The sequence below is a fragment of the Salvelinus sp. IW2-2015 genome, linkage group LG6.1 (assembly GCF_002910315.2).
Source record: "Salvelinus sp. IW2-2015 linkage group LG6.1, ASM291031v2, whole genome shotgun sequence".
NCBI classification, from domain to species: Eukaryota; Metazoa; Chordata; class Actinopteri; order Salmoniformes; family Salmonidae; genus Salvelinus; species Salvelinus sp. IW2-2015.
Window position 1 is genome coordinate 29,594,562 of NC_036845.1, and position 27,500 is coordinate 29,622,061.

The following is a 27,500-nucleotide window of genomic DNA, read 5'->3' on the forward strand; positions in this document are numbered from 1 at the left end:
AGAAGTTATACATTACTCCATACATTTCCCTGACACCCAAAAGACTCGCTACATTTTGAGTGCTTAGCAGAACAGAAACATTTTCCAATTTACACACTTATCAAGAGAACATCCCTGGTCATCCCTACTGCCTCTGATCTGGCAGACTCACTAAACATAAATGCTTCTTTGGTAAAATTATGTCTGAGTGTTGAAATGTGTTCCCCGCTATCCGTAAATAATAACATAAGACAATTGTTCGCGTCTGGTTGCTTAATATGAGAATGCGAAATTATTTATAGTTTGGAGTCAACATTGACAGCATCCCTGTGGAATGCTTTTGACACCTGTTGTGTCAGAGTCCCGTTGTTTGAGGGGAAAAAGGGTGCAACTCAATTAAGAAGTTGTTCCCAATGTTTTGTGCATTCAGTGTATACATCCATACATTTTCTAAACTGGTACTGGGCTACCTTTAGCTGAGTCCTCTGAGGCTTTGTGGGCATCCTAGAGCAAAACAACCGACATGTACAGTACCAGTCAAAGGTTTGGACACACCTACTCATTCAAGGGTTTTTCTTTTTACTATTTGCTTCATTGCAGATAATAGTGAAGACAAACACTATGAAATAACACATATGGAATCATGTAGTAACCAAAAAAGTGTTAAACAAATCAAAATGTATTTTATATTTAGATTCTTCAACGAAGCCACCCTTTGCCTTGATGACAGCTTTGCACACTCTTGGCATTCTCTCAACCAGCTTCATGAGTAGTCACCTGGAATGCTTTTCCAACAGTCTTGAAGGAGTTCCCACATATGCTGAGCACTTGTTGGCTGCTTTCCTTTACTCTGCGGTCCAACTCTGGCGTCCAAACCATCTCAATTGGTTGGGTTTCGGTGATTGTGGAGGCCAGCCATCTGATGCAGCACTCCATCACTCTCCTTTTTGGTCAAAAAGCCCTTACACAGCCTGTAGGTGTGTTTTGGGTCATTGTCCTGCTGAAAACAAAATGATAATCCCACGAAGCGCGACCAGATGAGGCTTATTGCTGCAGAATGCTGTTGTTACCATGCTGGTTAAGTAATGCCTTGAATTCTAAATAAATCACAGACAGTGTCACCAGCAAAGCACCCCCACACCATCACACCTCCTCCTCCATGCTTCACGGTGGAATCACACATGCAGAGATCATCCGTTCACCTACTCTGCTTCTCACAAAGACGCGTTGGAACCAAAAAATCAAAAATTTGGACTTCACCGGTCTAATGGCACATTGCTCAGGTTTTTGGCCCAAGCAAGCTCTTCTTATTATTGGTGTCCTTTAGTATGGTCTTTTGCAGCAATTCGACCATGAATGCCTGTTCACACAGTCTCATCTGAACAGTTGATGTTGAGATGTGTCTGTTACTTGAGCTCTGTGAAGCATTTGATGGGCTGCAACTGAGGTGCAGTAATTACCGATTTCTGAGGCTGGTAACTCTAATGAATTTATCCTCTGCAGAGGTAACTCTGGATCTTCCTTTCCTGTGGCGGTCCTCATTAGAGCCAGTTTCATCATAGCGGCTTGATGGTTTTTACGACTGCACTTGAAGAAACTTTCAAAATTCTTGAAATGATCTGGATTGTCTAAAGTAATGACGGAATGTCGTTACTACATGATTCGTTATGAGTGTATTTCATCGTTTGATGCCTTGCTATTTTCTACAGTGTAGAAAATAGTAAAATAAAGAAAAACCTAGAATGAGTAGGTGTGTCTAAACTTTAAGTGTATGTGTTCGTCAGAGTCTCACCTTTCCCATATGGTGTGTAGCCCAAGCTGTTTGGACGTTTCAGACGTTTTCGGGATGTCTCAGGGTCTGGCAAACACCGCTGTAGCTCGGTCCACCTTCCACCGCAGATGCGGAAGGCCGCCATTGGCGATGTGTTGGATTGAGACGCCAGTTCATGCAAAACAGATTGTTGAGTTTAAACAGACAGATTTTGATGGGATTCTCTCCTCGATCATGCTAATAAGATTTCCGCTGGAGGGTTGCAGATTGCAGACATCAACTCTATTATTGCCCACAGAGTGAGTCCATGCAACTTATCATGTGACTTGCTRAGCAAATGTTTGCTCCTGAACTTATTTAGGCTTGTCATAACAAAGGGGTTGAATACTTATTGACTCACGGCATTTCAGCTTTTCATATGTAATTATTTTGGGGTCTTGAGTGGCGCAGCGGTCTTAGGCACTGCATCTCAGTACTAGAGGCATCACTACAGGAATCTACTTCGATTCCAGGCTGTATCACAACCGGCCGTGATTGGGAGTCCCATAAGACAGCGCACAATTGGCCCAGCGTCGTCCTGGGTAGGCCGGCTTGTAAAATAAGAATTTGTTGTTAACTGACTTGGCTAGTTAAATAAAGGTTAAATTAAAATAATTTGTAAACATTTCTAAAAACATAATTACACTTTGAAATTATGAGGTACTGTGTGTAGGCCAGTGACAAAAAATCCCTATTTAATTTTCAATTCAGGCTGTAACACAATAAAATCTCTAAAATCTCAAGAGGTGTGAATACTTTCTGAAGGTACTGTATATCATACAGAAATGTAAGCAAGGTTTGAAATGATTATGTTTCAGTCAAAATATTTGATCTGTTTGGGCTTCATGCGGTCAATTTGCAGTGTACAAATGAGTTGTAATTATGTTCCGGCCCCCTGACCTTCCGCTCAAGAAAGAAATTGTCCCGTGGCTGAATATAGTTGATGATCGCTGCTGTAATCCCCCCCCCCCCCAGCACCCACGACCCGTGCTGTAATTAACATTTACCACAGAATTACAGTGAGACAGGAGGAGATGTRGGAAGGAAGAGGGATGGAGAGCAGGGGAGGAGGAGCGAGACGAAAGGAGAGTAATGAGAAGACATTAGTTACAACGGTAGGGATAGATACAGCAATTTAACGAAGAATAGAAAGGGAGGAGTAGACAACTTTAGGGATTGTGATGTTTTGTTGGGGATACAAGGTGAAACAAGATACAAAATGAAACACTTGGCATAGCTTTGTATTCAGAGATGGTATTCTACCCTCAGTATCTGGTAGAGGTTGTGTACTGTAAAGTCTCCTCTGTCTAGTTTGACGTAGCCTCCACGTGACTTAGCCTCCTTACTCCCGCCGTTTCCCCCAACAACAGGCAACTAGAACTACTTAAGTCCTTTAAAAGTATTCGTTACCCCAGAAAAGAAAGAAAAAGGAGCACTCGTGTCTGTATAAATCTGGGTAAATTTTAGGGACTAACAAAGCAGGCTTACGTAGTAAGGCTGAAGCGCGTTTGGGTACACCTTCACTTGTTGGAGACATTGTTGGAGACAACACCTTCACCTGTTGGAGACGTTAACTGTGCCCCCTCTCTTCCTCTTTCCTCCCCTTTTCATACCCCTCTGCCTCCCTCTCTCCAGGCTGTATGAAGGGAAGGAGCAGAAAGAGTTTGAGGAGTCTCTTCGGAGACTCTTTGAGTCCATCAACAAACTAATGAGGAGTGACCACAACACAACAGTCTTACTGCAGGTAAACAYWCCRACTTCTCTACCTCTCTCCTCCTCATCTCTCCTCTCCTAATGCTCTACAGTACATTTCTCTGTCTCTGCATCTTTAAAAAAAAATCTTGCTCATTTATTGATATGACCTCATTTGTCCTGATTTCAGGTTTTATGATTCTTTCCCATCCATGTGCATGTCTCGCTCTCTCKGCCTCTCTCTCTYTGTCTGTCTCTCTCTGTCTCTCTCTCCAGGTGGCTGCTCTGAAGTACCTACCCACAGTCTTGCAGGATGTGGAGACAGTGTTTGACGCCAAACTCCTGAGGTGAGTGCTATCCTCCACCGCCTCCACAGGAATAGAACCGCTGTCAACATCGCTCAGAGGCTTCCCAGGGTGCAACGCGAAGTGACGTGTCTCTCACCTCAGTCACCTGTACCTAACGTCCCCTAACTTCCCCTCTGACCCCCTGTCCCCCTGGCTGATAACTGTCTCATAACGTTGTCTCCACAAAAACCCAACAAAACAAAACAGTCTAAAACACCGTSTCTGTCTCCCAGCCCTCTACCAAGGTCACAACCTTATTCCCCAGCTCTCTTTAACTCACAGTGACTCGTCACATCTTCCATTAACCTTTCATGAACCCCTCAAAGACAGACAGCCTTGCCTTTACAGTACCCATAATGAACATAGATGTGATTCTACCACATCCCCAGACCTTTTAGCTTTATAATCGAATGGGTCTAGAGTCTCCTTATGGCAGACAGACGTTTGGTTCCAGCAAACCACAACGTCTTTATTTCAGGCCCGACCTTCCCGTGACCTGTGTCTGAGACTCTGAGGTGAGTGTGTGTGTGTGTGTGTGTGTGTGGGTGAGTGAGTTTTTTCTGGGTGTGTGGAACTCTGTTCAGACAGTCCAAACCTGTCTGGTCCGTTGTATCTCTGGAGTGGTTGTGTGTCAACACGATGTCATGGAGGTGTTACCTAAAACACCTGGCCACCTGCACCAGAATGATAGTGGCTAGAGCAGACCAAACACATACGCACCAACAGTCAAGGTGATGTACTGTAGACTCAACGACCCCCAAACAATAACACGGGCGAAGAAATAATCTTAACAGTGACTGTAGGAAGAAATGCCCTAAAGATTTGAATGGTGATATTTTCAACTGTTATGAGGTTGCCCATGTTGATATTTCAACRCTTTATTGCAGGGCTCTGGGTCCTTACGGGAGAGCCATAACTTTGGTTTAATAAATGAACACAAACGCCCAGGAGGTCCGCGCCTAGGAGGGTTGGGACGCGGGCCTCTGTAGGACAGACAGCCTTATATAATACAATAGCATGATTTTTCAATTTGTAATACGATTGAAATTAGAGAGCCTAATTAGCACGCGGATGCACCACGGATCAGCTCTCTCTACTGTCTGGAAAAAAAGAAAAGTGGTTGGCATTATCATTTGATTTGTTGTTCATCGAGCTAATGAAAGTACTGTGTCAACCACATTAATACACCTATCTGCAGAATGGATGCCCCCATGCTCAATCTCCCTAAGAAGCTGCCGAGGCTTTGTAGCTGGCTCATTTAATTCTTATTTGATTGGATTCCGGGCTGAGGGTGACAGCACCTTGTCTCGTCATTAGTGTCCGTCGCTAGTTCGCTAGTTTGGCTCATCTGTTTTCACAAGGCCTAGCTAGGGGGGGGGTTGTTCTTAATGTTTTGTACACTCAGTGGTGGAAAAAGTACCCAAAAGTAAAGATACCTTAATAGAGAATGACTCAAGCACAAGTGAAAGCCACCCAGTAAAATACTACTTGAGTGTAAGTCTAAATGTATTTGGTTTTTAAATATGTTTAAGTATCAAAAGTATGTGTAGTCTCTAAAATATACTTAAGTATCTAAAGTAAAAGTATAAATCGTTTCACATTCCTTATATATCGGGGCGGCAGGGTAGACTAGTGGTTAGAGCTGACAAGGTAAAAATCTGTTGTTCTGCCCCTGAACAAGGCAGTTCCACTGTTCCTAGGCTGTCATTGAACATAAGAATTTGTTCTTAACTGACTTGCCTAGTTAAATAAAGGTTCAATATTAAGCAAACCAGACGGTACCATTTTCTTATTTTTAAAATGTATGGATAGCCAGGGGCACACTCCAACATTCAGACATCATTTACAAATGAATAATTTGTGTTTAGTGAGTGCCAGATCAGAGGCAGTAGGGATGACCAGGGATTTTCTCTTGATAAGTGTGTGAATTGGACCATTTTCCTGTCCTGCTAAGCATTCAAAATGTAATGAGTACTTTTGGGTGTCAGGGAAAATGTATGGAGTAAAAAGTACATTATTTTCTTTAGGAATGTAGTGAAGTAAAAGTAGTCAACAATATCAATAGTAAAGTAAAGTACAGATACCCCCWAAAATGACTTAAGTAGTACATTCAAGTATTTTTACTTAAGTACTTTACACCACTAAACTAAAACTCATAGCTCATAAACTCTCTTCTCTCCCGAGCCTGCTCAGGTCAGAATGGCAGGTAATGTCTGGTTCTGAATTACATGTGTAATTTCAACTGCTTCAAATATCTGATTCGATAAAAGATTAGGCACTCAGACTGATAGGTGCTTCTGTAACCTGAGTAAACTCCACTCATTGCACTGGCGCCATCGTAGCCTTGACCACAACATGTGTTCACCGATATCCCCTTATTTCAATCAAATTTGTTATTTTTTTCAARACCTGAGGCACTTTTTCAGTTACATTCCTGATGCCCAAGAAGAAGAAAAAAACACTTAGTTTCCTWGTACATATGGAAATGAAAAAGGTTTATGAATGACATCTTGGAGGATTACTGACAAAAGGATTTGACTGTAACCCTCTGCGGGGGAATGCCAGTGGGGATAGATACCATTTAGGACACATCTGTAGTTTCTCTGCTGTGTATCTGTATCGCTTCTCTCCCGAGCCTGYTCAAGTCAGAATGGCAGTTAATGTCTAGGTCTGAATTACATGTGTAATTTCAACTGCTTCAAATATCTGATTCGATAAAAGATTTAAACAAACGCGGCGGAAAAACGAGCAAAGACTATCACTCTACATGGAATTAACCCATATGCTACGTGTTTACAATTGAAATGAGAGTGTTTAATTAAAACTGTAGCTAGAGACTTTGCAATATTGCTCGTCTAGCCTTGCTGAACAATTTATCTAATCCTCCACTTCCCCGTCCTCTCTCACCCTTTCCTTTCATTTTTCTTTCACTGTCTCTCTTTCTCCCTTTCCCTCTCCCTTTACCCTCTCTCCACACCCCCTCCCTCTCCCTTTACCCTCTCTCCATGCTCCTTCTCCTCTCTCCACACCCCCTCCCTCTCCCTCTCTCCATGTCTTTTCCTCTCTCACACCTCTCCCTCTCCTCTCCCTCTCTCCACACCCCCTCTCCTCCCTCGTCTCTTCCGTGCCTCCTTTCCTCTCTCACACCCTCTCCCTCTTCCTCTCTCCATGCCTCCTTTCCTCTCTTCACATCCCCTCTCCTCTCCCTCGTCCTCTCTCCGTGCCTCCTTCCTCTTCCACACCCCTCTCCCTCTCACCGTCTCTCTCTCGTGCCTCCTTTTCCTCTCTCAGGTCAGCTGTCTTGTATGAATTTTACACCTGTATCCCTCCTGACAAGCTGCAGAAACAGAAGGTGTCCTCCATGACCGAGATCGTCAGCAGCAAACTCTTCGAAAAACAGGGTAAGACAAACCATGCTAGACAACTGACCAATGACTGACCTCTATGCTGACTACCATAGGAGCAGCCAACCAATTGCACACCTCATCTAGAAAGAGGTTAAAACTCGGCCTATTTGGGTAGATAGAGAAGGGTCTGCCCAATATCAGATGCAAGGTCATACAACCTTGACTATTATGAGAACATCCTACATCACCATTTAAACACACTACAAACCCACTTCACTCCCTCTCATTCCCTCCACTCAGAATCTATTATGAAGGCCTTACTGGCCTGTAGTGGTGTGATAAGTGGCCAATCGACTCCCTAAGTGCCCCCCCCCAGTCAGATTGATGGAAGACTCTGGGTGCTACTGTTCTCTAATTGGCTCCTGATAAGTGGTCCGCGCTGTCGCCACAACGCCAGACACAACTGACAGATTGCTATTGTTGTCATGGCTCCCCGCTCTGCTGTTTGTTTTTAAACTGATATCTGAATGAATATGTTAGAGAGAAAGAGAGAGAGACAGATCAGAAAGAGAGAGAGAGAAAGCAGATGGAGAGAGAGAGCCCAGCAGCAGCAGAAGAGGCTTGTTGGCAGTTAGACATCTACCCCCCTCCCCTTCATCCCTGTAACACCTAACACCCCCATCCTCTCTCCTCCCTGCTTCTCACTCCCTGGCCCATCTTTGTCTCTGGGTGACGGATGATGTTGTAACTGGGGTGTGTGTGTGTGTGTGTTTGTTTTGTGGTGTGTGTGTGTGTGTTCCGTAGCCGGTTTGCCGTTGATGATTATCGATGTTGTTTTTGCTCGACGTTGCCGTGGGTGAGTCATCAGTCAGCCGTGGCCCGTAGCTGCCTGGTATAGTGGGTGACGGGGTGAGAGGAGCGGGTAGAGTAGCGGGGAGCTTGACATGGCGCGACACGGCTCGGCCTGGACACTCCTCCCATATTGATTATTGTGGCGTTGATTAATTCCCCCGGGGCCCCGGGCACCCTGTGGCCGATGGCCAACTGTCACTGTACCCAAAGTCACCAACCACCACACACTGCAATTAATCACACGGTGAGAGAGGAGAAAGAGGGAGTGGAGGGGAGAGAGGAAGAGGTGGAGGGAGAGAGGAGGGGGAGAGAGGGAGAGGGGGGGGGGGGGGGAGAGATAGGTGGGTAAGGGCAATGTAGGGGGAGAGATTAAAGAAAATTGTTGAGAGAGAGAGAGAAAGAGGATGACAGGATAGTGGGGCAGATAGCGTGACAGGAGAGAGAGAGATAGAGAGAGAGAGATTGACCTCTGCGTTTGTTAGCTGGATAGATACACAAAGTTCATGTATATATTACCAAGCCCTGGTCATTCGTCATACCATCAGCTGACCTTTGACTCTCTCTATGCCTGTCACCCTGCATAAGAACACAATACCAAGGTTCCCTGTTTGACTGCCTTGTTTAACTGTTTATTTATGGATTCATTCCATCTCAATCCAGAGAGTCAGCCCTAAATGAGGGCTGACTCTCATTTTAATTAAGATGTATTTGGCATTGTAAATGTGGGCCTGTTTGTGGCGGGAGCATTTAGGCCAGTGAAATATGCAGGAGGGAAAATTATACATTTATGCCAGCTAATGGCTTCTGGTCTGCTATCACTGCCTCCCAATACATATTTAATCTACCTGCCTGCCTCCCACCATTCACTGGGGAGACACTGAGTGACAGGGGAGAGATGGAATAGTGTGCGTGTGGTTCTGTATGAGTGTGTGTCCGGGGGATATATTTATGTGTATGTGATTTTGCAATATGTGTGTGTTTCTTGGGCTGGTTGTCTCTGTCCTAGGGTTGATGACACACAGTTGGACCCATGGACCGCAGGTAACATTTGAACAGATTGGATTTTTGCCCCTCTAGATTTATTTGACATAAGTTCCATGGATTAAGGAGCCTGCAGGCAGATACTGTACACACACACATATACACACACACACACACACACACACACACACACACACACACACACACGTGTTTCATAAGGGTTAATCTGGTTCTGGTTGCCCCATAATTAAATTACATTCACGAGAAGCATTACGGCACAATTTAGACAAATTATTCTGACGTCAGACAATCACAGTGACAGATTGAGCACATCAATACTGGATGAGATGGTAGAAAAAAAAAACTGACAGATTAGGGAAAAAGACAAATGAAATAACTAGTCTGTTTTTTATTTGTTTTCCTACTCATTCCCTAAAGTAGGCCAGAGGGTTCAATCTTCTAACTCCTCTATCTCTCTCTCTATTCTTCCATCTCTCTATCCATCCATTGCCAGTCCTCTGACCCTGCGCCAATACCTATAATCAACTACGCATCATATATGTATTTTTTTCACAGCACCCCACAAAACAACACAAAAAAATTTAAAATCGCCCACTAAAGAACAAATTCCCCAAGGTGATCAACATATGGTTTACAAAATTCATCAAACACTTCCGGTTTTTGTAATTTTATAATAGATAATTGTATAATTCTAGCATTCACTTTTTAATCAATTTCTTAATTTCCTGCACTAATGTGTTACCATTTACACACTGTAGCCTCTATAGCATTTTTGTTGTTTGTAATTTAGCAGATGCACTAATCCAGAGCAATTTACAGTTAGTGCATTCATCTTGAGATAGCTAGGTGGTACAACCACATAACACAGTCATAGTAAGTACATTTTTCCTCAATAAAGCCATCAGCAAGGTCAAACCCATTGGGGTGCCAGGACAGAAAAGAGACCAGAGGTGGCAAAAYGGAGTGCTCGGTTTGGGGAGTAGGGTTTGAGCATAGCCTAAAGGTAGGGAGGGGCAGTACCTCTTGCTGCTCCGTAGGCAAGTACCGTGGTCTTGTAGTGGGTGCGAGCTTCGACTGGAAGCYAGTGGAGTGTGTGGAGAGGAGTGGGGTTACATGGGAGAACTTGGGAAGGTTGAACMCCAGGCGGGYTGCAGCGTTCTGGGGTTTGCAGGGGTTTGATGGCACAAGGGGGGAGCCCAGCCAACAACGAGTTGCCATAGTCTGGACGGGAGATTACAAGCGCCTGGATTAGGACCTGTGCCACTTCCTGTGTGAGATAGCGTCGTACTTTACCTCCAGGAGCGAGTTACTGCTTTGATGTTTGCAGAGAACGACAGGGTGTTGTACAGGGTCACACCAAGGTTCTTTGCACTCTGGGAGGGGGACACTAGTGGAGTTGTCAACAGCGATGAAGATATCTTGGAGCGGGCAGGCCTTCCCTGGAAGGAAGAGCAGCTCCATCTTGTTGAGGTTGAGCTTGAGGTGATGGGCTGACATCCGAGCTGAGATGTTTGCCAGGTACGCAGAGATGCCCGTCGCCACCTGGGTGTCAGAAGGTGGGAAGGAGAAAAGTAGTTGAGTTTCATCCACATAGCAATGATAAGAGAGACCATGTGAGGATATGAYGAAGCCAAATGACTTGGTGTATAGAGAAAAGAGGAGAGGGACYAGCACCAAGCCCTGGGGGACACTAGTAGTGAGAGTATGTGATGCAGACACAGATCCTCTCCACCTCACCTGGTAGGAGCGGCCTGCCAGGTAGGATTCAATCCAAAAGTGTGCAGAGCCTGAGACACCCAGCCCTGAGAGGGTGGAGAGGAGGAGCTGATGATTCACAGTGTCGAAGGCAGCAGATAGATCTAGGAGGATAAGAACAGAGAGAGAGTCAGCTTTGGCAGTGTGGAGAGCCTCCGTGACACAGAGAAGAGCAGTCTCGGTTGAGTGACACGTCTTGAAGCCTGACTGGTTAGGGTCAAGAAGATAGTTCTGAGAGAGATAGCGAGAGAGTTGGTCAGAGACAGCACGCTCAAGTGTTTTGGGAAGGAAAGAAAGAAATAATTCTGGTCTGTAATTTTTTTTACATCAGAGGAGTTGAGTGTTGGTTTCTTGAGGAGAAAAGTGACTCTGGCCATTATGAAGTCAGAGGGGACGCAGCCAGTGGTCAGGGATGAGTTGATGAGGGAGGTGAGGAAYKGGAGAAGGTCTCCAGTGGGGTTGGAGTCGAATGGGCAAGTTGTYGGGTGGCCGGACCTCACTATTCGCAGGATTTCATCTGTGGAAAAAGAGGTCAAGGCGTAGGGTCTGTGTGAGTGGTACCAGTGGACTCAATAGGCTGAGTRAATGAGGAGCGGATGTCGTCAACCTTCTTTTCAAAGTGGTTGACTAAGTCATCCGCAGAGAGGGAGAGMKAGAGGGAGKGTGAGGGGGTGGAAGATTAAGGAAGGAGAATGTGGAAAATAGTTTCCTAGGGTTAGAAGCTTGAAATTTAGATTGATAGAAAGTGGCTTTAGCAGTGGATACATAGGAGGAGAAGATAGAGTGAAAGGATGATAGATCCTCCAGAAGTTTAGTTTTCCTACATTTTTGCTCAGCTGCCAGCAGCCCTGTTCTGTCACTCAGCCACGGAGCAGGAGGGGAGGGCCAAGACAGGAGGGAGGTTGAAGTCACCAAGTACGAAGAGCGGTGAGCCATCGCCAGGAAATTAGCTTACCAAGGTGTCAAGCTCATTGAGTAACTCTCCAAGGACACCTGGTGGGCGATAGATGACAACAATGATAAGCTTGAGTGGACAAGTGACAGTGACAGCATGGAATTCAAATGAGCAGATGGACAGGTGAGAGAGGGAGAAAAGATAAATCTCCACTTGGGAGAAGTGAGTAGCCCTGTGCCACCACAGTGATAACCAGATGCTCTCAGACTTTGAGAGAAAACGTAGTCAGATGAAGAGTGGGCAGCTGGACTAGCAGTGTTCGCTGGGGGATCCACGTCTTGGGCAAAAAAGGGACTGAAGAGCAGCATAAGCTGAGATGAACTCAGCGTTCTTGTACGCAGATCGGCAGTTCACAACGTTGYCAGAGACCAGGAATTCCACATGGGTTGTGCATGCAGGATACACTAAATTAGAAGGGTTGCAGCCAAGAGGTGGGGAGCATCTATATAGCCTATCGGGAGAGGAGAGAATAGTTATGGAAAACACACACATAGTTGTCAAAGCTACAAAATAACAAAAATGAGATCATCTGACATTAAATAGTTAAGATACTTAAGTGAGAGAGTGGTGTGTAGCGTTCCTATTTTTACTTCCTTGAATAACTCGGCAGAACCGTCTTTGTTTCGACGACCGCCTTATTTTTGCGACGAGACCACCGCTTACAGCTGCCACTGAGAAAACTGGCGAGACTGAAGTACTAATACGAATTGCTAATTGCCTTGCAAAGGTGAAGAGCACACCTCCCGGTACTAATTGCTGATTGCCTAGAAGAGGAGAAACCACTCCCCCTCCAATACAGCTACTGATTACGAAAACAACAACATTCACAAATTTCCCTGGTTGATGTGTCAACGATCATCTTCAAGGTAATAACAGTCAGCAGTTCACACACCAAGTAGGCTACTGGGAAGACAGGCAGCACTTAAAGTAGATGGCCCTATCTAGTAAAAAGACAGTACTAGACAACAACAGGTAAAATAAAAAAATTGGAGATATCAGGAGTCCTCTTTGACTGTGCATTTCTGGCAATTCTTACTTTTGCCACTAGAGGGTGATTGGACGATTTCTTGGGGTCTGTACTCCCGAAGTTGTTGACTGTTTTTTGTGCTTGTGTCACGGCCGTTAAAAGAAGAAGTAGACCAAGGTGCAGCGTTGTGAGCGTACATACTTTTAAAAGTAGATGTCGCCAACAAAACAATACCAAAACAAACCGTGAAGCTTAAGGCTATGTGCCATCAAACAAAGTCAACTTCCCAMAAAGACAGGTGGAAAAAAGCGCTACCTAAGTATGGTTCTCAATCAGAGACAACGATAGACAGCTGCCTCTGATTGAGAACCCTACCCGGCCAAACACAAAGAAATACACAACATAGAACATAGAATGCCCACCCCAACTCACGCMCTGACCAAGCCAAAATAGAGACATAAAAAGGATCTCTAAGGTCAGGGCGTGACAGCTTGCCAGTTAGCTAGCAGATCTCAGCTGTCAGCAGTCAACGGCTAGCAGTTTCTTACAGGCGATAAGAACGGATGAATGCCATCAATTTTTTTGAGTCTTTACTGAATTATTTAGTGTAACAAATTAAACATTAAACCTCATAAATAAGTCATGGTAACCTTGTAAACAATTAATTTAGACTGGGTGTTTATTTTAAACAGACGTTTATTTGCTGAAATGTGTKCCGTTGCCCGGCTATTAAAAGGGACAGGCGGSTATTTAAGACTTTCAATATTACGGTATACAAAATCCAACGGTATGTAGCTAGATAGTTCAGTCCTCCAGTGTGTTATCGAGGGTAAATATGAGGCATTCCAATTGTTGGCTATACATTGTTTTGCAGCAATTACAGCAATTACTACATTAGAAAACTTTCCAATGCTCCTTATAGGACACATCACTGCAATCTATACTCAATCAATCAATCAATCAAGTTTATTTTATATAGCCCTTCGTACATCAGCTAATATCTCGAAGTGCTTTACAGAAACCCAGCCTAAAACCCCAAACAGCTAGTAATGCAGGTGTAGAAGCACGGTGGCTAGGAAAAACTCCCTAGAAAGGCCAAAACCTAGGAAGAAACCTAGAGAGGAAACCAGGCTATGAGGGGTGGCCAGTCCTCTTCTGGCTGTGCCGGGTGGAGATTATAACAGAACATGGCCAAGATTGGCCAAAATGTTCATAAATGACCAAGCATGGTCAAATAATAATCAGGAATAAATGTCAGTTGGCTTTTCATAGCCGATCCATTAAGAGTTGAAAACAGCAGGTCTGGGACAGGTAGGGGTTCCATAACCGAGGCAGAACAGTTGAAACTGGAAACAGCAGCAAGGCCAGGTGGACTGGGGACGGCAAGGAGTCATCATGCCCGGTAGTCCTGACGTATTGGTCCTAGGGCTCAGGTCCTCCGAGAGAGAGAAAGAAAGAGAGAAGGAGAGAATTAGAGAGAGCATACTTAAATTCACACAGGACACTGGATAAGACAGGAGAAGTTACTCCAGATATAACCAACTGACCCTAGCCCCCGACACATAAATTACTGCAGCATAAATACTGGAGGCTGAGACAGGAGGGGTCAGGAGACCACTGTGGCCCCATCCGATGATACCCCCGGACAGGGCCAACAGGAAGGATTATAACCCCACCCACTTTGCCAAAGCACAGCCCCCGCACCACTAGATGGATATCTTCAACCACCAACTTACAATCCTGAGACAAGGCCGAGTAAGCCCACACAGATCTCCACCACAGCACAAACCAAGGGGGCGCCAACCCGACAGGAAGATCACGTCAAGTAACTCAACCCACTCAAGTGACGCACCCCTCCTAGGGACGGCATGAAAAAGCCCAGTAAGCCAGTGACTCAGCCCCTGTAACAGGGTTAGAGGCAGAGAATCCCAGTGGAGAGAGGGAACCGGCCAGGCAGAGACAGCAAGGGCGGTCGTTGCTCCAGAGCCTTTCCGTTCACCTTCACACTCCTGGGCCAGACTACACTCAATCATATGACCTACTGAAGAGATAGTCTTCAGTAAGACTTAAAGGTTGAGACCGAGTCTGCGTCTCTCACATGGGTAGGCAGACCATTCCATAAAAATGGAGGATCTATAGGAGAAGCCCTGCCTCCAGCTGTTTGCTTAGAAATTCTAGGGACAATTAGGAGGCCTGCGTCTTGTGACCGTAGCGTACGTGTAGGTATGTACGGCAGGGGACCAACTCGGAAAGATAGGTAGGAGCAAGCCCATGTAACGCTTTATAGGTTAACAGTAAAACCTTGAAATCAGCCCTTGCCTTAACAGGAAGCCAGTGTAGGGAAGCTAGCACTGGAGTAATATGATCAAATTTCTTGGTTCTAGTCAGGATTCTAGCAGCCGTATTTAGCACTAACTGAAGTTTATTTAGTGCTTTATCCGGGTAGCCGGAAAGTAGAGCATTGCAGTAGTCTAACCTAGAAGTAACAAATTGGTACTACTGTCTGTGTCCAATAATGTTTGTACCATGTTTTGTGCTGCTACCATGTTGTGTTGCTACCATGCTGTGTTGTCATGTGTTGCTGCCATGCTATGTTGTCTTAGGTCTCTCTTTAAATAGTGTTGTGTTGTCTCTCTTGTCATGATGTGTGTTTTGTCCTATATATAAATGTATAKATTTTTGTTGTTGTTAACCCCTGCCCCCGTCCCCGCAGGAGGCCTTTTGCCTTTAGGTAGGCCGCCATTGCAAATAAGAATTTGTTTTTAACTGACTTGCCTAGTTAAATAAAGGTGAAATAATATATATACTGTATATACAAAAAGAAATGTAGCCCCAATATTTAAATTTCCCAACAGACAAAATTGTGGAGATGGATGATATAAATTGATACACCCAATGAAATGATAGCACATACATTATCCCAAAATGGTATCAGTTTATCACAGGACCACAGCATATGCAATAGGGTTCCATTGTGCTTTTTGTAACTCCCGCAGAGATGTGACTTTTCCGGTTGCATTACATTCATTCTGGCAGGAGTGTAGTAAGTCCTATGAACGATCTTAAATTGCAATAGTTTATGTCTTATTTTGTAGGAGCAGATATGACATTTTCACATATCCGTGACCAGTGGTTCTCTTCAATTTCTTCCTTTTAGATCTGTTTCAATTTCTTTCCTTACAAGTTCTGAACCATCAGGTAGAGTTTCAACCAACCCTTGATATAATTTGGCAATTATCGTCTTTGGCGTGGCAGCTTCTTTCAGTATTTTTTTCTATGCTAGATACTTTCGGTTCATCCAGATTCTGTGGAAGAGATTTCTGAGTTGTAAGAACTTAAAGAAATCGGCCTTGGATATTCCAAATCTTTCTTGTAATTGATTGAATGACAGCAGAGGTCCATCATAGTACATGTGTTCAAAATGTATTATGACACTTTGGTACCAGGACTTAAAGGTGTTGTCATTGAACACTTGAGGTAAGGTGGGGTTATTCCAAATAGGGGTGCTTAGCGATATTGGTTATTTCCACCTCATGAATGTATGTACATTTTCCCAAATACGAATGGAATTGAGARTCATTGGATTGGCAGCTTTTTTTCTTCATCGCCTTGGACCCGAAGTAGTATTTTAGATCATAAGGTATTACATTCATGGCTTGGATTCTCCTCCAAGCACAAGGATWGTCTGCTGTCCATTGTTTAAGTGAACGCAGTTGAGCAGCCCAGTAATACAGCTTCATTTGAGGTAGTCCAAGACCTTCAGCTTTACAGGGTAAGTGTAAAACAGTAMATTTGACTCCTGAGGTCTTTAAATTCCAAAYGAAGTTTGAGAGCAGGCCATTTATTAAATAAAAAAGTTAGATAGAATTGAAACTGGCATGGCCTGGAATTAAATAAATCAACCATAGTAACATATTCATTTTGATGATGTTGACCCTACCTAATATAGAAATAGGGAGAGATCTCCATCTTTGAACATCAGATKYAATCTTATTTATTAACTGAAATAATGCCCATTTTCCTTTTTCTCYMAATTCACTTTGAATCCTTATACAGTAGTAAAATAAAGGACAGAGAATGTTCTGGTACAGATAAATAAAGTGAAGGAAAAAGGAAACCGCACACTGCTCTTGATCACTGATCACTGATATTTAATAAGCTTTACGTATCGGCCTCAGGGCCTTCGTCAGAGTTTTTTTKATTGTTTAAAAAATGTGCACCCTTATGTAGACCTAGCCCCACCCACATCCGTTCCACACACCGAAGGGGGTTGGAGGCAAAAGAAAAACAAATAAGTGCTACCAAATATAACAATATGCATTCCATAAATATTACAAAAGCGTATAAATAAGACATTAAACACGTCTGTAAAACCACAATGAGGACATGGCAAGGACTTGATGATGAAATGCCTATGTATGTTATGTTGTGAATTTGAACATGAATTATGTGCCTATTGAAGATTACTCTGATGTTTTTCGTACGATGTACCCAATGACTAATGAAAACTTGCTATGTCCTCATTGTGGTTTTACAGACGTGTTTACTACACTTTTGTAATATTTATGGAATGCATATTGTTATATTTGGTAGCACTTATTTGTTTTTCCTTTGCCTCCAACCCCCTTTGATGTGTRGAACGGATGTGGGTGGGGCYAGGTCTACATAAGGGTGCAAAAAAACATTTAATCACAAAAGCTCTGACGAAGGCCGTGAGGCCGATACGTAAAGCTTATTAAAGATCGGTGATACTATCAAGAGCAGTGTGCGGTTTCCTTTTTCCTTCATCTTATTCAATTGTTGCCATGCACCTGCAAATAAGATTGCTCAGAAGTGCGAGTGCCTTTTGAATTTTGTATTACAGATAAATAAAGTAAAATGCCATCTGGATATGTTACAGGTGCCAGTTTTGGGACTGGTGCAGCAGATAATAGTTCCTGTAACACAGGATAAATGATGGAACAGGAGAACGTGGCTTCTCTTTCAAAGGTTCTCTCAATTATTTTATTCAACAGTGCAAATTGTCTTTTTCYGTCTTTTCATTGTATTTTTTTAAGGGTATTTAATAATTTGTCTCATAAATCCCTGACATATTATTTCATAAACATATCAAAAATACATCAATTTACACATAACAAATATTAAATTCCAATCCAATTCACATCCTAAAATTCTTTACATTTATACCCCGAACACATTTACTCTTACACTTGAATTCTCCTGTTTAGGTTATAATTATGTAGTTCACTGTTGCCCACTATAGCCACATAAGACACTCTAAAACACGAAAGCCTTTAAAGACTGRYATAACTCATTAGAAGTTACTTTATACCCATGCTCAAAATAAATTCACACAGTGTAAGAAGAGTTAATAGAAAGACAAGACAATTGCAAATTACATTAATGCTAATTATTGGAAAATGACTGAACAAGCTAGCATAGAGCTAACCGAAGCTAGCAACCAACTGACCRGAGCTAGTAAACAGCTAACCGGAGCTAGCCAATAGCTAGCAGCTTTTCTGACATTTACAGTACAACAATTACAAAGTTCTTAAACATCACAGTTACAACATTAAATTCTCTAAACCCTTAGGATATTGTCAGGAATCTCTTTTTCAATTCGTTTTTTAAAATATCAAAGGAATGCACCGCCATCATTTCATTTTGCACTCGACATGCATTTTCTGTCTAGTATGAAGTTTTACAATTACCGTGTTGTTTCAAACCATTACAATCACTTCAACAGTTACAGTTACAAAGTTACWAAACTATATTGTGGTATTCAGTGTATTTTTGCACTTCACTGACCTGTAACACAGAATAAATGATGAAACAGGAGAACGTGGCTTCTCTTTCTAAGGTTCTCTCAATTACAGTTTCTTGCAAAGTATTCATCCCCCTTGGCGTTTTTCCTATTTTGTTGCTTTACAACCTGTAATTTAAATGGATTTTTACTTGGATTTCATGTAGTGGACATACACTAAATAGTCCAAATTGGTGAAGTGAAAATAAAAAAAGTACTTATTTAAAAAAATAACAAATAAAACGGAAAAGTTGTGCGTGTTTATGTATTCACCCCCTTTGCTATGAAGCCCCTAAATAAGATCTGGTGCAACCAATTACCTTCAGAAGTCACATAATTAGTTAAATAAAGTCCACCTGTCACATGATCTGTCACATGATCTCAGTATATATACACCTGTTCTGAAAGGCCCCAGAGTCTGCAACACCATTAAGCAAGCGGCCCCATGAAGACCAAGGAGCTCTCCAAACAGGTCAGGGATAAAGTTGTGGAGAAGTACAGATCAGDGTTGGGTTATAAAAAAATATCAGAAACTTTGAACATCCCACAGAGCATCTATTATTAAAAAATGGAAAGAATATGGCACCACAAACCTGCCAAGAGAGGGCCGTCCTCCAAACCTCACAGACCAGGCAAGGAGGCCATTAATCAGAGAGGCAACACAGAGACCAAAGATAACCCTGAAGGAGCTGCAAAGCTCCACAGTGGAGATTGGAGTTTCTGTCCATAGGACCACTTTAAGCCGTTAACTCCACAAAGCTGGGCTTTATGGAAGAGTGGCCAGAAAAAAGCCATTGCTTAAAGAAAAAACGAGCAAACACGTTTGGTGTTCGCCAAATGGCCCGTGGAAAACTCTCCAAACATATGGAACAAGGTACTCTGGTCAGATGAGACTAAAATTTAGCTTTTTGGCCATCATGAAAACACTAATTCTGGCGCAAACCCAACATATTTCAACACCCTGAGAACACCATCCCCACAGTCATGCTGTGGGGAAGTTTTTCATCGGCAGGGACTGTGAAATTGGTCAGAATTGAAGGAATGGTGGATGGTGCTAAATACAGAGAAATTCTTGAGGGAAAAATGTTTCAGTCTTCCAGAGATTTGAGACTGGGACGGAGGTTCACCTTCCAGCAGTACGATGACGATAAGCATATTGCTAAAGCAACACTCGAGTGGTTTAAGGGGAAACACTTACATGTCTTGGAATGGCCTAGTCAAAGCCGAGACCTCAATCCAATTGAGAATCTGTGGTATGACTTAAAGATTGCTGTACACCAGCGGAACCCATCCAACTTGAAGGAGCTGGATCAGTTTTGCCTTGAAGTATGAGCAAAAATACCAGTGGCTAGATGTGCCAAGCTTATAGAGACATACCCCAAGAGACTTGCATCTGTAATTGCTGCAAAAGGTGGCTCTACAAAGTATTGACTTTGGGGGGGTTGAATAGTTATGCACGCTCATGTTTTCTGTTTTTAATTTTTTAATTCTTGTTTGTTTCACAATAAAACTATTTTGCATCTTCAAAGTGGTAGGCATGTGGTGTAAATCAAATGATACAAACCCCCCCAAAATAMATTTTAGTTCCAGGTTGTAAGGCAACAAAATCGGGAAAAATGCTAAGGGGGGTGAGTACTTTTGCAAGCCACTGAATGAGGACACACAGGTGCAGGATCGCATATAGTCTCAGTGTGAAGCAAACACCTCTAACTGTCCCCTATTGGCCAACAGTATTATACATACATTGCAATGGTGAAACTTTGGAGGACTGACATTTCAGTAAAAGCATTCTTGCCCAATACAAATAAACAATACATAAACACAAATGTGACCATACATTTTGTGTGCGTGCCCCAGATTAAGCCATGAGTTCTAATTATTTATGCAAGGGACTCTGTGGCTAAAGAAAATAAATCATTAGAAAAAGGGCATCCCTAGCTTAAATTACTCAGAGATCTGTCCATTTGTTCGTACAGATGCTTTGTGGGATTTGTACAATAGCTCAATCCAGGAAATACATTAAAACACTTGATCTGAGTGAATAAAATGTTGCATTACTGTTACTGTACTATGCGAAAAGCCAATACTTTGGCAGTGATTTTGTAATCCACATTCAAGWGTGATACTGGGCGGAAGGTCCACATTCCAATGGGTCCTTATCTTTCTTTGTAAGTAGGGTGATTGTAGCCAAACATAGTGACTGGGTAGTTCATTTTTCTCTCGAGCTGCTGTGAGCGTCATAGGCTTTAGTCATTTGGGACAAAAGTGTCTTTAAAATTCCCCTGGGAATCCATCATTACCAGGAGATTTCCTATTTTATAGATTACCGATGGCCTCCAACAATTCACCTGGGGAAATGTTTCTTATTCGTATTCGCTGGTTCACTTCTAATTGGTCAAATGGCCTTATTAAGGAAATTCTCTAGACTCTCCTTTGAACTTTTGTTTTCAGATTGATCCACTTTGTGATGAAATGTTTTAAAGACTGTGTTGATTTCAGAAGGACCCATTGTAATGTTACCATCTGGGGTTTGAATGCTGTGGATGGTATGTTCCTCTTTCAAGCATTTTCCCTGCACTTTCCCTTGCTTTCCCTTGTTACTTGGATTTTAGGTCAGCAATCTCTGCAGATCAGGTGTTTATTGTGTCATATTCAAGCTTCACAGTGTCCAACTGTTGAAAGGTGTTAGCATTTCTATCTAAACTGTGTCTTTCTAAGTYGCCGATTTTCTGTTCTAGTATTTCTAGTTCTTTATGGGTCTTCTTTTTCTTATGTGAAGAGTAAGACATGATATAACCTCTCATATATGCTTTCAGAACTTCCCAGACAACAGTTGGGTATACTTCATTATGTACATTTATTTCCCAAAACACGTCTATCTGTGTTTTGAGATATGAGTGAGGTAAACTCCTTATCGCCAACTAAAATTGTGTTGAATTGCCATGTCTGTCACGTTCCTTATAGCGATGAGACCAAAGCGCAGCGTGATTTGAATACATCTTCTTTAATGAAGAAAGTACAAAAACAACAAAACGAATGTGAAGCTATATAATAATAGCGCTGACACAGGCAACTAACCATAGACAATCACCCACGAAATACTCAAGGAATATGGCTGCCTAAATATGGTTCCCAATCAGAGACAATGATAAACAGCTGCCTCTAATTGAGAACCAATCTAGGCAACCATAGACATACAAAACACCTAGACTAGTGACAACCCCATAAACATACAAAAACCCTAGACAGGACAAAAACATATATCACCCTTGTCACACCCTGACCTAACCAACAATAATAAAGAAAACAAAGAATACTAAGGTCAGGGCGTGACAGTGTCTTTGCGATTGACAAAGTAGGTTTGAGCTTTAACGCTGTCTCTTATACACATCTAGATGTGTATAAGAGACAGATAAAACACATGCATGTTGACCTGCCATGACTATACACTGTATAGTCGTGGCAGTGTACAAAACATTAAGAACACCTTCCTAATTTCGAGTTGCAGTCTCAATTTGTCGGGGCATGGACTCTACAAGGTGTCGAAAGCGTTCCACAGGGATGCTGGCCAATGTTCCCTCTAAGCTGCACACGTGTGCGCAGTAGCCCCGAGATTGCCAAACAGCTTCCACAGGACTGCCACTRCAGAAGAAATATCAGAACATTTGTTGTAGGCGGAACGGATCGGAGTAGGATTCTATTGCGTTGACACATAAGACTCACCCAGTACTCTACACAGACCSGTGCGGCATAACCAATCAGAGCTGCAGTAGGCCTATATGCAAATAGACCATTGCCATAATGGATCTGGGCCATTTACTTTGAACTGGACTGTATTTACASCATGAGCGGTCTTGAGTAGATGCGCTTGTTTTGAGATCACARCGAGAGCTGCATGTAGCTACAGGTGCACATTTTGTTCATATCCTTTACTAGTTAGTGTCACGTTCTGACCTTAGTTCCTTTSTTATGTCTTTATTTTAGTTTGGTCAGGGCGTGAGTTGGGGTGGGCATTCTATGTTGTTTTTCTATGTTTTGTTCTGTTGGTAGATTTCTATGTGTTGGGCCTAGTATGGYTCTCAATCAGAGGCAGGTGTCAGTCGTTGTCTCTGATTGGGAGCCATATTTAGGTAGCCTGTTTTTCATTGTGTTTTTGTGGGTGATTMTTTTCTGTTCTGTGTTTTGTTTCACCRTACAGGAGTGTTCRTTTGTCGTTTTATTGTTTTTGTTCAGTGTTCATTATTCGTATTAAAACAATATGGACACTTACCACGCTGCGCATTGGTCCTCCTCTTCTTCCAACCACAACAAGCGTTACAGTTAGTGAGTTATTATCCCAGTTATAGATCATTTGTAGTCAGCAATAAGGGAGTGATTGCTTCCTACAAAAGCACAAAACTTGTACATTTCTAGACATCTTTGAAAAGCAAGTCAGGTAAAGAGCTTTTTTTGTMTTAAGGGGGTAGTGTTGTATTTTGAGGCAGGCTAGAATAAGCTAAGTARCCAATAGGCAGAGGGTAGCATMATTTGTCTGATTCTCTGTAATAATGGTATGGGAATAAWAATGCATTTTATTTTGTAAAGTGGCTTCTTGCATCGAACAACACAACATTTTCAGTCACCTCCTTGTCTGAGTGAATAGAGATTAATGTCAAGTCATGCGTGTTCTTTTCAAAAGTCTCATGGAATGTAGGCCTACATTGAACACCACACACTGGCTGCTACTGTAGGCTGAATGATAGAACAGCTATTTCCTTTTCAGCCTGGGAAATTAGAAATKTAGTGTTTTCCTGGGACCCAAGCTCATGAAAACAKGACCTCTTTTGGTGGTCCTAAGTGAATATTGGTTGTGGGGGCCCCACCACCTTGCGGACAAAATATTTCAGTGGCACCCCTCTTAAAAGCAGAGCAAAAAATATACTTTTGAAGTTAATTTCCTGCAATTCCACACACTTTGCAATGACTTATGCCATGTTAATATATCTAAGTGAGAGTGACTAACTAAATCAATGTGGGGCCCCTGGAGGTCAGGGCCCCTGGACACGTGACATGCTTGCCCAGTCGGTATTCATCCGTGATAACTACAAGTTTAGATAGCTGGCTAGAATAACTTAACAATCTAAAAGGTGTTCGCTGACATGGTTAATTGAGTGGCTGTCAGTGACTAACATAATACACTACATGACCAAAAGTATGTGGACACCTACTTTTGTATATAGAGTGTAAGAGAAAAACTGTTGATGCAAAACCACATTTCCAAATTGCACCTTGTGTATTCTACTATTCTACAGGAACTGTGTGATCTTTGTAGCTCAGTTGGTAGAGCATGGTGCTTGTAATGCCAGGGTAGTGGGTTTGACTCCCAGGACCACTTGTACGTATAACACCTTAGCTAAATACATTTAAACTCAGTTTTTCACAATTCCTTTACATTTAATCCTAGTAAAAATTCCCTGTCTTAGGTCAGTTAGGATCACCACTTTATTTTAAGAATGTGAAATGTCAGAATAATAGTAGAGAGAATGATTTATTTCAGCTTTTATTTCTTTCATCACATTCCCAGTGGGTCAGAAGTTTACATGCACTCAATTAGTATTTGGTAGCATTGCCTTTAAATTGTTTGACTTGGGTGTCAAACGGTTCGGGTAGCCTTCCACAAGCTTCCCACAATAAGTTGGGTGAATTTTGGCCAATTCCTCCTGACAGAACTGGTGTAACTGAGTCAGGTTTGTAGGGCTCCATGCTCGCACACGCTTTTTCAGTTCTGCCCACATGTTCTATAGGATGAGGTCAGGGCTTTGTGGTCAGGGCCTTAAGCCATTTTCCACAACTTTGGAAGTATGCTTGAGGTCACTGTCCATTTGGAAGATCCATTTGTGACCAAGCTTTAACTTCCTGACTGATGTCTTGAGATGTTGCTTCAATAATTCCACATAATTTTCCTCCCTCATGATGCCATCTATTTTGTGAAGTGCACCAGTCCCTCTGCAGCAAAGCCCCCCACACATGATGCTACCACCTGTGCTTCATGGTTGGGATGGTGTTCTTCGGCTTGCAAGCCTCCCCTTTTTTCCTCCAACATAAAGATGGTCATGATGCCAAACATTTCTATTTTTTGTTTCCTCAGACCAGAGGGCATTTTCCAAAAAGTACGAACTTTGTCCCCACGTGCAGTTGCAAACCGTAGTCTGTCTTTTTTATGGCGGTTTTGGAGCAGTGGCTTCTTCCATGCTGAGCGGCCTTTCAGGTTATGTCGATATAGGACTCGTTTAACTATCGATATAGATACTTTTGTGCCTGTTTCCTCCATCATCTTCACAAGGTGCTTTGCTGTTGTTCTGGGATTGATTTGCACTTTTCGCACCAAAGTACGTTCATCTCTAGGAGACAGAACTCGTCCTTCCTGAGCGGTATGATGGCTGCATGGTCCCATGGTGGTTATTACTTCCGTACTATTGTTTGTACAGATGAACGTGGTACCTTCAGATATTTGGAAATTACTCCAAGGATAACAACTTTGGAGGTCTCCATTTTTTTTCTGAGGTCTTGGCTGATTTCTTTTGATTTTCCCATGATGTCAAGCAAAGAGGCACTGTGTTTGAAGGTAGGCCTTGAAATACGTCCACAGGTACACCTCCAATTGACTCAAAGGATGTCAATTAGCCTATCAGAAGATTCTAAAGCCATGACATCATTTTCTGGAATTTTCTAAGCTGTTTAAAGGCACAGTCAACTTAGTGTATGTAAACGTCTGACCCACTGGAATTGTGATACAGTGAATTATAAGTGAAATAATCTGTCTGTTAACAATTGGTGGGAAAATGACTTGTGTCATGCACAAAGCAGATGTCCTAACCGACTTGCCAAAACGATAGTTTGTTTACAAGAAATTTGTGGAGTGGTTGAAAAACGAGTTTTAATGACTCCAACCTAAATGTATGTAAACTTCCGACTTCAACTGTATGTACGCATGACTGTCACTTTGAATAAATGGCATATATTGTAACTCAACAGTGATTTGAAACCCAAACTGAATTCTGTCCTTGACTCATACTTTAAGAAAGGCTGCTTAAGACATTCCTGATGGTGATAAGATGCACGCTGAGGGCAAATAGAGAGCCACTCTACATATGATCATTAACCCAAACGGGTCTATAATAGATAAACAGTCAAAATACACTATATATACAAAAGTATGTGGACACCCCTTCAAATTCGTGGATTCGGCTATTTCATCCACACCCGTTGCTGACAGGTGTATAAAATTGAGCACACAGCCATGCAATCTCCATAGACAAACATTGGCCTTACTGGAGAGCTCAGTGACGTGGCACCGTCATAGGATGCCAMCTCTCCAACAAGTCAGTTTGTCAAATTTCTGCCCTGCTAGAGCTGCCCCGGTCAACTGTAAGTTCTGTTATTGTGAAGTGGAAACGTCAAGGAGCAACAACGGCTCAGCCACGAAGTGGTAGGCCACACAAGCTCACAGAATGGGACCGCCGAGTGCTGAAGCACGTAGCTTGTAAAAATCTTCTGTCTTTGGTTGCAACACTCACTACCGAGTTCCAAACTGCCTCTGGAAGCAACGTCAGCACAAGAACTGTTCGTTGGAAGCTTCATTAAATCGGTTTCCATGGCCGAGCGGCCGCACACAGGCCTAATATCACCATGCGCAATGCCAAGCGTCGGCTCGAGTGGTGTAAAGCTTGCCGCCATTGCACTCTGCAGCAGTGGAAATGCTTTCTCAGGAGTGATGAATCGCGCTTCACCATCTCGAAGTCTGATGGATGAATCTGGGTTTGGCGAATGCCAGGAGAACGCTACCTGCCCCAATGCATTGTGCCAACTGTAAAGTTTGGTGGAGGATGAATAATGGTCTGGGGCGTTTTTTTATGGTTTGGGCTAAGCCCCTTAGTTCCAGTGAATATAAATCTTAACGCTACAGCATACAATGATATTGTAGACGATTCTGTGCTTCCAACTTTGTGGCAACAGTTTGGAGAAGGCCCTTTCTTGTTTCAGCATGACAATGCACCCGTGCATAAAGCCAGGTCCATACAGAAATGGTTTGTCGAGATTGGTGTGGAAGAACTTGACTGGTCTGCACAGATCCCTGACCTCAACCCCATCCAACACCTTTTTGTGATGAATTGGAACGCCGACTGCGAGCCAGGCCTAATCGCCCAACATCAGTGCCCAACTTCACTAATGCTCTTGTGGCTGAATGGAAGCAAGTCCCTGCAGCAAAGCCTTCCCAGAAGAGCGGAGGCTGTTATAGCAGCAAAGGGGGTACCAACTCCTTTTTAATGCCTATGATTTTGCATTGAGATGTTCGACAAGCAGGTGTCCACATACTTTCAGTCCCCCATGTCCCCTTACTAATAGTGAGTGCTTCAACTTGTGCCCCAACTATTCCCTACCAGTGAATTAAGGAAGTTCTGACAAAGTTTGAGGATATTTTTCAACTACAGTAAAGGACAGTAATGTTAGGRGTAAAGTAGGAAGCCCAGGTTTCGATAGGCGGTCAGATGTTAATGTGTCATGAAAGGAGTGGGGATATTTGGCCTGGAAAAGCGGTTTTATACTCTGACTGAATGGGAGCTAATAATTTTGTTTTTTACCCCGCTAGTCAAGACSGAGTAAACATGTATCTGACACTGAGACAAGACCGAGACACTCATGTGGTCCAGAGACCGGACTCGAGACCGAGACTGGTCTCGAGTACTACAACACTGCCTTCGAACATACCCTGTTCAAAGGCACTTCAATCTTTTCTCTTGCCCGTTCACCCTCTGAATGGCACACATACACAATCCATGTCTCAGTTGTCTCAAGGCCTTCCTTAACCTGTCTCCTCCCCTTCATCTACACTGATTGAAGTGGATTTAACAAGTGACATCAATAAGGGTCAAAGCTTTCACCTGGTCAGTCTATGTCTATGTCTATGGAAAGAGCAGGTGTTCTTAATGTTTTGAACACTCAGTGTACATG

General features: G+C 42.9%; 1 protein-coding gene across 1 annotated transcript in view; it reads left to right on the forward strand.

Annotated features, from left to right (window-relative positions):
• Positions 1 to 27,500, forward strand: part of LOC111964784 (dedicator of cytokinesis protein 2-like) — a 169,685-nt gene that overhangs the window by 36,601 nt on the left and 105,584 nt on the right. Inside the window, 3 exon segments of the mRNA XM_070443843.1 lie at positions 3,425 to 3,533; positions 3,758 to 3,828; positions 7,120 to 7,229. Of these exon segments, the coding sequence (XP_070299944.1) occupies positions 3,425 to 3,533; positions 3,758 to 3,828; positions 7,120 to 7,229 (290 nt within the window).